The following is a 14,889-nucleotide window of genomic DNA, read 5'->3' as shown; positions in this document are numbered from 1 at the left end:
TGAAGAGAAAACCTGGATTAGGCCATAAGAGAGTGACTGTGCCTTTCCAAGGTCGATATTTGAAATGGCTATGCCTTCGTAATTGCCATTCTAGTGCTCCTGATCTAAAACTGGACTTTGAGATGGTCTCTGGTGTTGAAACAAGTGCACAAACTATCCAAAGACGGCTTTCAGAATGTGGTCTGCATGCGTATCGGCCCAAGAAGAAGCCTTTGTTGACCCAACAAATGAGGAAGAAGTGGCTTGCTTGGGTTAAAACATGTTTCATGGACAAAGGAGCAATGGGTCACCTTCATCTTTTCTGATGAATTGAAATTCAACCCTGCATAGCTCAGATGGGAAGCGATATGTCAGAAGACGAAAATCGGAGGCATACCATCTTGACTGCATAACACTGACTGTAAAGTTCCCTGCTATTCAGATGGTCTGGGGATGCATAACAAGCAAAGGGGTGGGGCAAATTAAGTTTATTAATGGAACGACGAATGCAGAAACCTACACTGCTATCTTGGGGGAGTGCCTGAAACCCATTATTAGGGATCACCGCACCTTGCCTCACAGCAAAATTGGTAAGTTTTATGGTATTTAGATTTAATGATCAGGTTGTCTTCTTGTCTCACAAATGTTGGCATTACAGTGTTGGACTGGCCTGGAAACAGTCCAGATTTGTACCCTATATAAAATTGCTGCTACATAATGTTGTCTAAAATTGCTCAGAAGAAGCCAACAAGTAAGATTCAGCTGCAGGAGAGCATTCTAAGGGTGTGGTACCATGAAATTGGGCAACCGTATATCCAGAAGTTGATTAACTCTGTGCCAGATCATTGCAAGGCTGTAATTGCAGCTCGAGGAGGAACAACAAAATATTGAGTACTTATATTGCTGATTTACAGTACAGATAGTTCCGACTTTATGAGTTAATTCATTCTTAGTGCACCCTCGTAAAGTGGGAATTTATTTCTCACAGACATAATGTCTAAAACAGAAGTTACCTTCTCAACAATGAAATTGGTTAGCTAATTAGTTTATGTTTAAACAATGATTGATTTATCCAAAGAAATGAAAACAGCCTGTAAAATCAAGCAAATTATAATTTAAAGAAATTATTTATGACTTTCAAATGTTAAAGAATGTTTATTCTTCATCATTGACTAAATGCTCACTCATTATTATTATTATTAGCTACATGGGTGCAAGGAAGCCTGCAGCTTATGCTATACCAGTCAAAAAAATAAAAAATTCCACGGGTTACCCTGAGAGAGAAAGACAGAGAGAGTCAAAAGTAAAGGGAATCATCAAGAAAGAGAAGAATGTGATATCCAGGTCAGCACCCTAGGTGTGCCAAGCCCATACTCACCAGATGTGAGTCCCTGAGTTGATCACTCAATGTTGGGTCGGCACTCGTTATTGATTCGTTCAAAAGGAGTTGTCTTCTTCAGAAATGCTTCAAGAGGTATTTGTTTCCAAGAGCTACTCTTTTCTTTATAAATTTCATGATGGCATGCATAAGCATTTTTTAACAGCATACAGAATTACTTAACAAGTACAGGTCACTGTTGAAAAAAAGCCGTGAATTAGGGTTGAATTTGAAAGTGTCTGCAATTCTGCCCAGACACGATAGGAGGGAGAATATGATGGGAGCCTTGTCGATCAATTCGGCCCTGGAAAGATTGTGCAAGGCTCAAGGGGTAGAATTTTTTTAAAGCCTGGTCTGTATTTTGTTGGTAGCCTTGTGAGTATGGGCTTGGCACACCCAGGGTCCTGAGCTGGATATCATCATTCTTCTCTTTCTTGGTGATTCCCTTCTACTTTTGACTCTCTCTCTCTCTCTCTCTCTCTCTCTCACTCTCAGGGTTACTCGGGAACATTTTTTTTTTTTTTCCTGGTGCAGCATAAGCCTCAGGCTTCCTTGCATCATATGGATATTAATAATAATAATAATAATAATAAAAAGGACAGGTATTTCAAATGAACGGAGGGGTGAAATGGAAGTGGGGGTTTTTTTTGGCTGATGCTGTATAAGCCATATATAGCATATGATGCAAGAAAGCAAGATGCTTGCTTTCTTGCATCATATGCCTCTACTAATGCTAATGCACAAATTGCAACTAACTAACACAATACGTGCAAGTGAGATTGCAACTAGCAATATGTGCTGAGTAATAATTTTACAAAGAAAAGGTCTGAAGAGAAGATTCTGAAAATTTATTTGTTTTTCATATGATTGAAGATTGCACTGAAGGAGAAACATTTCACCATAATAACATAAAAATGCACACAGTTGCAGTTATCGGTATTTTCACAAATGCAGTTTTTTTTTTGTTAGTTGTTTGGCATATCGGTTTCTGTGGCCATAATGCACCTCCCAAGGTTTTTGCACTACTCTGATCCAAGCCCGAGGTGGGATTTGAATCTGCGGCCTGGTTGCTAGGCAGCACTTTACCCATCCAGCTAGCCCAGTCAGCGCAAATTCAGTAACACTGAGTTTACTACCCATTTATAATTGCCTGCAGTAACAGAAAAGCACAATAAACCAGAAAGTGTAAATTGTTTTTATTATTTTACGGTCGTGACCTCCAGAAATGTGCTTTAGAAAAATATCACAAAGGCATTCAAAATTGATTCTTTTAATGGAACATATGATAATGATTAAAGTGTGATGCGTTTTAATGATTTGAATTGGTAACTAATACAATTTACATTATAAAAATGACCTTTGAAAGAGACAAATAGCTTAGTTATATAGCAAAAATTTCAACTTCCAAGGTCTTGGAATGAATAACCAAAAAACAATGGGTTCACATTATGATATTTTCACAATACAGTGGTGTCTCTGAACAGATTAATTTCGTAAAGCGGGGTGCACTGTTTTGTATAGTTACAAGCGTGGTTTGAAATGTGGGATTTATGAATGTTTAACATTCATTTTTTTGCAATTAATGTTCATATTTTTGAATTTGTTGATACTTGAAAAAAAACAACTCATAAACCCGGAACTCATAAAGCAGGAACTGCCTGTACATAACACTATTACGTTAATTTGTCATTTCAGTTTGTACACGTAAATGCAATAAAATGTATGTTTGGTTGCACGATTTCTCATATTTCCATTAATTACGCATTTTACTCTTTGAGAATATGTTTATGGCAATTAGGTATATTAGGTGAATTCTTTTTATTGGATTTCATTCACAGAGATATATTTTCTATCTAACAAATGCATTTTGAACATTTCTGCAACCCACAATACAGTGCAGAACACATTATTTGCAAAATTCACAAGTGATGCAGTTGTTTTGTCTGCCACTGTTTGACAAATGTTAATTTATTTTAGATGTTAATTTTTTGATAATTACTTTTCATTTCTACAAAAGCAGTTTCTTTTTTAAATTTTTAATCTATTTTTTTATTTTTTTTATTTAATTGCAAATTTTGTTTAAAAATAATTTTAAAAACTTTAAACAAGAACAGTTTTTTTTTCATTTCTTAAACATGATTGCATAAATTTTTGCGTTATATTTGATGTCTTTTTCAACATGATAAACATGGTATCAGAATACAATATTAAGTTGTGGAATATGCAAGTCAGAAGAAACTCCTGCTTCTGTTGTTACAACAAGTTCTCTGTTTACATGATAGATGTGATCCCGAGACCTTGCATAAACAGAAATTGCATAAATTGAACAAGATTTTCCTATTCCAATACATGTAAAATAGGGAGGATGCATTCTACCATTGCTGAAAACAATAAAGAAAATTATAACGAACATAATTAATTAATACATATCATTAATCATTCAATGTTTGGGGACTGGGGATTCTCTGCAGGGGCATTATTATTAGCTTCTTCATCTTCCTCAACTTCTAACTGAATGAAGGGTGTGTGTGTGTGTGTGTGTGTGTGTGTGTGTGTGTGTGTGTGTGTGTGTGTGTGTGTGTGTGTGTGTGTGTGTGTAGCAAAACAGAAGTGAATGGTTTCCCAAATAAGGTGTTGGTTGAATTTGTGACTTTCTCTTCTCATGGAGGATTTCTTAATTGGGAGCAGCACATTCCAACATTTTTCTCCTAACCATAGATCTCCTGTCCACATTGGGTCATCTTCATATATCATAAGGCAGCATTCAAGATGTTGAAATGCCTCCTTTAGCTGTTTCATTGTAAGATGGCAGCAACCTTCTGGTGGTTGTTGCTGGCTGGTGGAAGCTAATGCTGCTTCTTCATCTTCTTTTGTGGCTGTTTTTCCATCTTGTCTTTAATACTCAATTCTGCTGTCTGAGATTCACGCAAATTTTAAATTTCATTTTCGTTAAATTCGTCCAAGCCAGCTCTTGAGACCATCCTGGTGTTATCTTTAAAAGCAACTTTAATGGTGGCATCCACATTGACACCTTTAGAGTTATGGCAGAATTGAGGGCACAGCTTCTTCCACATGCTGTTCATGCAGTGCTGTGGAGTTTCAATCCATGCAGACTTGATTAACAAAAGGGTATCTTTTTTGGTGAATGCCTTCCAAAATTCTCTGCTCTCACAGAAAAGTTCAATTGTTCATTTGGTTGACAACTTTGGTCCTTGCAAAGTGCCCATAATACAACTTGAAGTTTTAATTAATTACACCTTGGTCTATCAGTTTCAGGAGTGAAACCATATTAGGTGGCAGAAAAAAAACGTTAATGTTATCACTCACGTTGATGGCCTGCAGATGACTTGGAGCATTATCCGGGATAATGAAAAAGTTGAAAGGAATTTCTTCCTGCATGCAGTAGGACTTCAATTCTGGATGCAGTTCTTTACTAAAGTAATTGCTGAAGATGCCATTTTTCACCCATCCTTTTTTATTGACATACCGCAGACTGACAAGGAACTTTTGTTATAGTCCTTGAGCACCTATGGATTTTTGCTGTGGTAGATCAGCAGAGGCTTCAATTTGCAATCACCCTTTGCATTACCACTCAAGAGCAGAGTCAGGCGATCTTTAGAGGCTTTGAAACCTGGTGCAATCATTTATTCTCATGTAATGTAGGTACAGTTTGATGTTCATTTCCAAAAGAGACCAGTCTCATCCAGATTGAAGATTTGTTTGGCTGTGTAACTGCTTTTAGTTCTTCTCGATATTTATCTGCAGCTTTTTTGTCTGAAGATGCAGCCTCTCCTGAAAGCTTCCTATTTTTGGGACCACATTGAACCCTGAATTTGCTAAACCATCCAGAACTTGCAGTAAATTCTTCTTCACCTTCTTCTATTTGTAAATTTTCATGCCAGCTGTTTGTTTTTATGTTTTGTCTGTTCTGTTGATGTAGCCATGTTGCCAGCTACTTTTCAGTCTTTTCTGTTATGTTACTCCATGTGTGGTGGAATAATTTTGTATAAAATTTTACATATAATGTATATAATCGGAATGTCCCTTTTGAATGTTCCACATGAGTGAAGGGAGTGTAAGGCCATTACTAAATATACTCCTCCTTACATTGATCACTTGCTGGTTGTTTTATTTGTATGGCTCATTTTAACATGTTGGTTGGATTGGATCACTTTGATCTCCATTTTTTTCTATTTTACTCTGGATTTTCTCTTAAATTATTCTGTTCACTTTGGATTAACTCACATCACATTGCTTCCCAAGCTATAATTTTTTTTGCACAGTTTCTCAATTAAAAATATGAGATGTTTCTAATTGAATAGGATGAAATTATGCTATAAAGTTAGCAATATTTTGCATATGTGATTTCATGCAATGAACAAATAGGTTAAAGGTAGAAACAGAATTATTATTATTATTCCACAAAAGGAATATTTGAGATATGGTAATATTATAAAATTAATAATATTTGAGATAATGAAAGTGCACTGCACCTATCAGTCAATCAACATCCACTTATTCACTTAAAGTCACAATAAAAAAAACAAACACACATACCCTGGGACAGCCATGGTACAGCTGTAGGGGCAACAAACTCAAATTAAAAATTATACAATAAAAAGAGAATATTTATATCGATAAAGTAAATAATTCAAAACAGAAAATGATGAAAAAAAAAATCATTGTCATGAATAAGCAAATTGTGTGTATAACTTAATAACAAATAAGAGGCATAGTCTTACAGGATAAAGCAGCTAATCATTAATAACATGTAATACAAGTACCATCAGTAAACAAACATAAAAGAATTTCAGAGTTGCAAAAAGTATGTTCAGGTATTTTCGTGTTGATGTTCAGGTCTGACAGTGGGCATAGCAGCCTTTATACAGAGGTGAAGTTGGTTGATTAGAACTTAAAGAAGGTTATCTTCAACAGTATTACATGATATGATAGTTTTTGGCATGAATACTATGGTGGTAATACAGGTAAGTGCCAGGCATTTTTCGGAAAGTTCTTTGGTAGTTAGTGAAAACTAGTCAAACCACACCTAGATTAGGCTTATGGCAATCAGTACTGGAGTCCATGAATTTACTGAAGAGCACAAGCAGAAAATTGTATTCAATACACTGAAGGAAGTTGAATTGACATATAAGATTTACACAAATTCAAACAGAAAAAATATTAAAAATTTAATATTTTTGAGTTTAAAAATTATTAAAATTTTATTTCTCTTTAAATATTAAATTTTTACTATTTTTTTGTTCAAACAAAACAAAAAAAAAAAAAAAACAGCAAAAAAATTAGTAGCAACTAATACTAGTAGTACTAGTCTGCAAAACTAGTAGATTAACCTGACAGCAGTAGCACAGAGCTTTACAAGCCCACTTGAAAAATATCTGTTGTGCATTAAATACTACTGTCTAGCTTCATAAATATGCACAAAATTTAGGGCGCCTCCGTAGCCAGGTGGGAAGGAGCAGTAATGCATATCACATGCTTCTTGATTAGACCGGGGTTCGAGCCCGTCACCACCAAATACGGAAGATGCGGAAAGGTCAGGGAATGACCACCACATATCCCGGAGCAATATGGCTTTAGTTGCTAATGCTCCTAAAAACCAAAACAACAACAACAACAGCACAAAATTTTACTTAGGTACTTTTGGAAGTGATATACACTCATCAGTCGAAACATTATGACCACCTCTGTTTCTATGAGTGGACACATTCCACAGTACGTAGGAATGACACTGCTGATTGGTGAAGCATATATGGTGATGGTAGAGGTAGTGCTTGTCAGTTCTTCGGTATAAAGTCTTGCAGTGGGAAAAGGGAAGGACCTTACAGTTTTAACTGGGAATGATTTGTGGAAGGAAGGCAGGGACCAGCATTTCAACAATTGCAGACATTGTTGGCCATTTTAAGACAACTGTAGTGAAGGTGTGGCAGGAACGGTCTGAAGATAGACACAACCACCCAATGTGCTGGGATGGGGAGACCACTGTTTGACAGTCGAGGTGAATGGCAGTTAGTGCATGCTGTCCAGGACAACAGACAACTGCCTATTCACAATCCCTAAATTAATGGCAGACTACAACCAGGGTGCACAGAGAAATATTTCCGAGGACACTGTCCAGAAAATACTTTTGAAAATGGCCTATAGAGTAGCCAATGTGTTTATGCATCCATGTTGGCCAGTCATCATTGGCCTTGCCATCTGTAGTTGGCACAGGAGCACTGTTCCTGGACATTGGACAACTGGAAAAGAGTCACCTGGTTTGATGAATCAAGGTTCCAGTTTCATCATTCCGATGGAGGGGTGTGTATTTGAGTGAGCAAATGAACATCTGCAACCAGACTGTATGGTTAGAAGAAAACATTGATGGTATCATAGTTTGGGAGATGTTTCATGGACATCATTGGGTCATCAATATTTCATGGACATTGTCTATATGGCGATTGTGTATCCAGATGGCACAGAGTCTTTCATCAAGACAGTGCTCCATGTTATAAGGCCTGCATTTTGCAGGAATGGTTCGAGGATCATGTCCAAGCATTTTGTGCCTCCCGCAGCCAAATTCTCCCAACATCAATCAGATTTAATATTTGTGGGGAATGCAGCATTCACCAGTCCATGCTAGAGCCTCACTCCATTGCCAAATTGTGGGACATCCTTCTGTCCATCTGGTCCAGCATACCTGAGGACAACTTCTACGGTCTGATGGAATTGATACCATGCTGGGTGCAAGTGGTTATTGCAGTGAAAGGTGGTCCAACATGCTATTAGGTAAATGATCATAATGTTTGGCTCATAAGTGTATCTTGTTTATGCAGAGTTAAGTGAAATTTGCAAAACATAGTAACTTGGGAACATGCATTACTTTGGAATTTTGCTTTTAACAGATTTATGAACTTGAAATTGGAAGAAACTAATAGCCTCATGTTTAAATTTTATGTTTATATAATTTTTTCCAAAGAATTAATAAAATTGAATTTTTAAAAATAACAAGTGTAAAAGCACAATCTTGCATTAAAAAAATAAATTAACGATTACATAATATTTCAGTTCATTATGAAAAGGTACAGGCATTGGTATATTATACTGCAAATAGAATTTTAAGAAACCAAAAACTTTTTTTTTTTTTTTTTTAAATAAAAAAAGAAATAGGTTGGCATGTCAGGCCTGTGCCATTAGGCCCTGGGTGCCAAGCGTTTCCGTGGCCAAGCGATTCTTGCGAGTTTATAAAGCGTTTTTCCTCCAAGTGACAGAGTTTTCCTTGTTTTTCTCTTAGAATTAATATTTTCTGTTAAGTAGCTCTACTTACTTAAAAACACTAAGAAGAGAGCCCAGAAGAAGGCAAGTACCTTTTTCTTTAATTTAGCTAGCTGTACTAACTTACTAACTCTACGCTTGGCCACCAAGCGGCACTGCTCCTGCCTCCCCGTGGCGGGGCCGGTAACCTGGGTGGTAAAGGCAAACCCCCAGGGCAAAAAGGAGCGATCATGGATAAAAATCATTATCCAAACTTAGAGCCTTTGAGCTCAAGAGCGGAAGATTCTAAACCTGACCATGACTCAAGTCAACCTAAAAGACTGCGAAGAGAAGCAGAATGTCATGACGATTGCCCAAACTTCCTGGTGATTCATTCCCTATCTGCCCAACCTGTGGGTAAGTTGTCACCATTCTTAATTCAGAAAATCTTGGAGTCAATTGCTGGATCACCAAAAATGGTTAAAAGACTGCAATCCGGAGACCTTCTGATAGAAACAGCCACCTCAAAACATTCTGAGCGGCTGTTAAAAACAACAACATTTGGTGGGTTGACAGTAGAAATTACTCCCCACAAAACACTAAATTCATCAAAAGGTGTCATCAGCGAGTGGGACCTAATTACAGTCTCCGAAGAAGAACTGCTCCAAGAACTCAGCAGTCAGAAAGTAGTAAATGTAAAACGGATCATGACGAAAAGAGATGGAAATCTTACTCCAACAAGATCGATCATTCTGACATTTAGCACTCCAGACTTACCATCCTGTATTAAAGCTGGTTATTTAAACTGCCGGATTCGACCATACATCCCGAATCCTGTTCGTTGCTTTAAATGTCAGAAATACGGCCATTCCCAGCAGGCTTGTCGCGGGGAAGCCACATGTCCCATCTGTGGCTCTAAAGCGGATTGTTCAGTCAAAACTCCTGTTTGTCCAAACTGCAAAGGAAGCCATCCAGCCTTTTCCAAAACTTGTGAGCTATGGATAACAGGAAAGAAAATACAAAAATACAAAATTGAAAATAAAGTCACGTTTCCTGAGGCACGTAGACAAGTTATGTCGACCATGCCTAGTGGTCGTTCTTATGCAGCTCGAACTAGAAACTTTGTTTCTACTGCAGCTCAAACGGATGTATCAGTTCCGCCTAACACATCTCTAGCGAATTGGCTTAAATTTACACTTTCAACCTCTAAAAAAGATAATCCTCCGAAAAAAACTAGCGAAGCCACAAATACTCCAATCAGTATTCCTACTCATACCCCATTAGTCTCAGTTGAAAAAGAACAATTAAAATCTCACTCAGTCTCAAAAAAAATGGAATCGCCTACCAATAATATGGATGTAGATGAGCTGCTAAGTAACGAGGAGCCCATTCTAGAACTCCATGCAGATGACACCATGGATATTGGACGCCCCACATTCCCAAAAAAAGACCGGAAGAAATGTCCCACGAACAAAAAACAGTCAGACGAATCATCCTCAGCTAAATCTAAATAATGTATAACATCCTACAATGGAACTGCAGAGGACTAAGTAGTCATTCTGATGACTTAAGGGATTTACTAGCTCAATTCAATCCCATAGGTGTATGCCTACAAGAAACTTTCTTGTCACCCCAAATTTCACCAAAATTTTCAAATTATGTGATATACAGACGAGATAGGAGTTCAAACTCTCCTGCTCGTGGCGGAGTAGCTATTCTTGTTAACTCTGACATTCCATCCAGGCCGATCTAATTGAGAACCACTCTAGAAGTTGTCGCAGCTCGTATTGCAGTTGGTATTTCAGTTACCCTTGTTTCCATCTATATTTCACCATCTCTACCACTTCCGCATTCAGAACTTGACAGCCTGATTTCACAACTCCCAACTCCAATTTGTCTCTTTGGTGACTTTAATGGACATCATCCATTGTGGGGGTCTACTACAATGGATAGAAGAGGCAAATTGATGGAGGAATTCATGAACAATAATGATCTTAATTTATTAAATTCTGGATCTCCTACTTACATACACCTAGCAACAGGATCTGTTTCTGCAATAGACTTGTCAATTTGTTCACCATCTATCTTTCCAATCATGACATGGTCAGTTTTAACCGATCCCTTTAACAGTGATCATTTTCCAATTATTTGCTCACTACAAACAAGAGTAACTCCGAATCCTGTTCAACGATCCAACTGGCAGTTTAAAAAGGCAAACTGGGGAGGCTATTCTGCCCAAATACTCTTAGACAGATGTTATGTTCAAAGACAACATATTGATGAAGTAAATACTTATATAATCAATCAGATTCTCACTGCAGCTAATGGTTCCATTCCAAAATCCACGCCTTATCACAAACACAGAAATAACTGGTGGAATACAGATTGTTTAATTGCCAACAGGAAAAAAACCGTGCTTGGAATAATTTCCGTAAGTATCCCACCACTAGTAACCTAATTGCTTATAAAAAACTCAAAGCGAAAGCTAGACAAGTTAGGCGGAAAGCGAAACGGGATTCTTGGATTGCTTTTGCCTCAACCATTACCAAAGACACGGATACACGAGTCATCTGGAAAAGAATACAGGCATTAAATGGCAAATTTACTCGGCTGCCCTCTTCGATACTTCATTGGAGAGGGAAAGACATTTCTACTCCTGAAGAAGTTGCAAATGCATTAGCAGAATCATTTGCAAAAATATCAGCTTCTGCCACCTATGCGTCCACCTTCCACAACATCAAAGCAGGTGCGGAACGGTATAAAATCAACTTCTTCACGCACCGCTCACTGCCGTACAACCAACCGTTTACATTAATAGAACTTCAAGAATCATTAAACAGATCTTCCAATAGCGCTGCAGGTCCAGATGGAGTTCATTACATTATGCTAAAGCATTTACTTGATGAAGACTTGAGAACTCTATTAATTTTTTATAATCGGATCTTCACCGAAAATGCCTATCCTTCTTCATGGCGCCATTCGTTCGTTATTGCCTTACCAAAACCAGGAAAAGATCCTTCCTGTGTTGAAAATTACAGGCCAATAACTCTTACGAGCTGCTTGGGAAAAATTTTCGAAAGGATGGTTCATACTACATCCTGGAGTCAGAGAATCTCCTTCCAGAACAACAATATGGCTTTCGGAAAAATAGATCAACGCTGGATGTGCTTATCAAAGCCGAATCTCATATCCGCAATGCCTTTGTCGTGAAACAACATCTAGTCATGGTCAATTTAGATCTTGAAAAGGCATTTGATACAACATGGCGTCATGGTATTATTAGGGACCTTTACCATCTGGGGCTTCGGGGCCATTTGCCGGAAACAATTCAAAATTTCCTGCAAATGCGCTCTTTTCAAGTCCGATACAAAAACGTCCTCTCTACATCTCACATACAGGAAGAGGGAGTTCCGCAGGGATCAATACTCAGTCCAACACTGTTTTCAATCTGAGTTAGCACAATGACACGAGATATCCCAAAAACTGTTCAAACTTATATGTATGCAGATGATCTTACCATTTCCTGTCAATCTCAAAGTATGAATACCATTGAACGGCAGCTACAACTAGCCATAACCAAAATAGAGGCCTGGACTTCACGGAACGGTTACAGATTGTCAGAAAAGAAATGCACTGTCACTCACTTTTGCAAGAAGCGAGCTCTCCATCCGGAACCTGAACTACAAATAAACAATACTCCAATCCCGCTTGTTAATACCGTTAAATTTCTTGGACTATTACTAGACCGCAAACTAAATTTCCAAGCTAACATCACTTATTTGAGAACTTCTTGTTTAAAGCATTTAAATATACTTCGTTCGGTCTCATCTATGTCATGGGGAGCTGATCGGTGTACTTTGTTGCATCTTTATAGAAGTTTAATCCGTTCACGACTAGATTATGGTTGTCCGATGTATGACTCTGCCAGAAGCACTACTTTAAAACGGCTAAATATGATACACCACAGTGCTCTGAGGACTGCGCTAGGAGCTTTCAGGACTTCTCCTATCCAAAGTCTATATATTGAAGCGCATGATCCCCCATTACATCTACGTAGAAAAACACTATTGCTTCGCTACGCTGCTAAGATCCAGAGTCTACCATCGCACCCAAGTTGGGAGTATCTCTATAATACCCGTTGGGACGCCTTCTATGAGAGCAAACCAAATGAAAATAGACCCACCTCTATCAGGATAAAAGAGCTTGTTCAGACTTGGAATATCAATTTAAATGAAATTTTCCAAGACACAACTACACCTGTTGCTCCGTGGACATATGTGTCTGTCTCTCAAGATACATACTTCCTCCAGTGGGGGAAAAATATACCTTCCTGCAATATCAGACAGTTACATTCAGCTCATGCTATGAACAACCATGCCTGTAAAATTTATACGGATGGTTCAAAAACTGAGAGTACGGTAGGTGCTGCGGCAGTTTTCCCTTTATGTACAATTTCAGCCACTCTACCGCTTGCCTGCATCGTCTTCACAGCCGAATTATATGCCATTAAGTTAGCGCTTAGTAAGATAATTGAGCTTTCCATCTCATCTGCCATAATTTACACAGATTCTCTTAGTGCTGTCTCTGCCATAAAGAAGAATTCCTCCATTTCTCACCCTACATTGAAACAGATTCATTCCCAGCTATTCGTTTGCAGTGTGTCCAATCAGTCAATCAGATTTTGCTGGATCCCTGGCCACTCAAGCATTCTGGGAAATGAAAGTGCTGACTTTGCCGCTAAACATCCCGAAACCACTCTCTCACAACATCCTCAGGTTCCTTTCTCTGATTTTAAGTCTGTCATACGCAAAGCCTGCTACAATAAATGGTCACAGACCTGGAAAAGTGACACTAACAATAAACTATACCAAATAAAAGAAGACCCAAAGCTGTGGCTGTCTGGCTTCCGAAGAAACAGACGAGAGGAAGTAGTACTGGCAAGACTGAGAATTGGACACACTCACCATACTCATCTCTTCCTATTATTGGGAGAAAGCCCACCACAGTGCTCATCCTGTCAGACGCAACTTACAGTCCGTCATTTCCTGGTTGATTGTCCCTTGCATTCAACCATCCGGTCAAACACTTTTCGGTCACTGTCTACATTGAATATATCACCTGATTTATCTCACATCTTAGGAAATGAAGCAAATATTGAAGAACTTTTATTATATCTAAAACATATTGGTTTGTACAGAAGTATATAATTTAATCTCTCTAGCAATACGTTTTTTGTAAATTAACGATCAGGAGACACAATTTGGCCGTAGTAGCCCTTGTGTCGTTAAACCGAACTACAACAACAACAACTGTGCCATTATTGTGTGTCATGATTAGACATGCCACCACAGCTGGTTTAAAACACTTTTGAAATATCACTTAAAAATTTAATACCAATCAGATGGTTATTTATTATAACAAAGTCACCTAATACAGAACACTTATAATATGTCTTTTTTTTTTTTTCAGATGGAATACCATAGCTTTTCCACTTCCGTATGCAGTACTCACAGATGGGATCAGGTTACGTTTTAAACAATGGGAGAAGTATGAGCAGTCTAACTGGGCTATAGATGATGGTCAGTAATAATAATTAAGCATGTGTTTTTAAATCATTATTTATATTTTACTTAGGGGAAGTAAATTGCAGTTCTCTAATCTTCTTTAGCTTATTACAGTATGCACCAAAAAAAAAGTCTCAAACAGGGTAAAGGGAGAAGTTTTTGCTTTCATAAAGGTGACTATGGTGATCTTAGACAGTTTTTAAACCTTTGGCAAAGGATGAAAATTCTTTATTTATGTAAACTCTAGAAGGAAGGGGATGAATCAGATTGGTCCACTTGATATCAGTGGTCTGATGTTGATGATCCTGCTCAGGCAGCTGACAAACTGAATGAGCATTTTCATCTATATTCACATGAAAATGAAAGCAGTAACAGCAATACAAGTAGCAGCGATAGTATTCAAATGAGTGGAAGTTAAAAATGATTAAAATTTTTAGCTTTTTTCAAGAGGAAAACAAAATTATTGTTTTTGTACATAGATATCGCTATCTAGTTAGGTACATTCCATCTGTGTAATTTTCTTTTGCAACATCAATTTTTGAAAAAAAAAATTTAGTACGAAAAGATGTTGTTGTTTTTTGGTTTTTAGGAGCATTAGCAACTAAGGCCATGTTGCTCCAGGGATATGCGGTGGTCATTTCCTGACCTTTCTACATTCTCCTTATTTGGGGTTCACGGGCTCGAACCCCGGTCTAATCAAGAAGCATGTGCTACGCA

At 37.8% G+C, this 14,889-nt stretch overlaps 1 protein-coding gene across 2 annotated transcripts in view; it reads left to right on the top strand.

Annotated features, from left to right (window-relative positions):
* LOC150086817 (reelin-like) overlaps positions 1-14,889 on the top strand; it is a 1,004,591-nt gene that overhangs the window by 224,268 nt on the left and 765,434 nt on the right. For both annotated transcript variants that reach the window (XM_090372773.1, XM_090372772.1), the window contains exon 13: positions 14,078-14,187. In XM_090372773.1, coding sequence (XP_090228899.1) covers positions 14,078-14,187 — 110 coding nt within the window. The remainder of the gene's footprint in view (positions 1-14,077; positions 14,188-14,889) is intronic.

This window comes from Mastigoproctus giganteus, chromosome 4 (assembly GCF_048544385.1).
Source record: "Mastigoproctus giganteus isolate SK-2022 chromosome 4, ASM4854438v1, whole genome shotgun sequence".
NCBI classification, from domain to species: domain Eukaryota; kingdom Metazoa; phylum Arthropoda; class Arachnida; order Uropygi; family Thelyphonidae; genus Mastigoproctus; species Mastigoproctus giganteus.
This window is presented reverse-complemented; position numbering and strand designations above follow the sequence as displayed.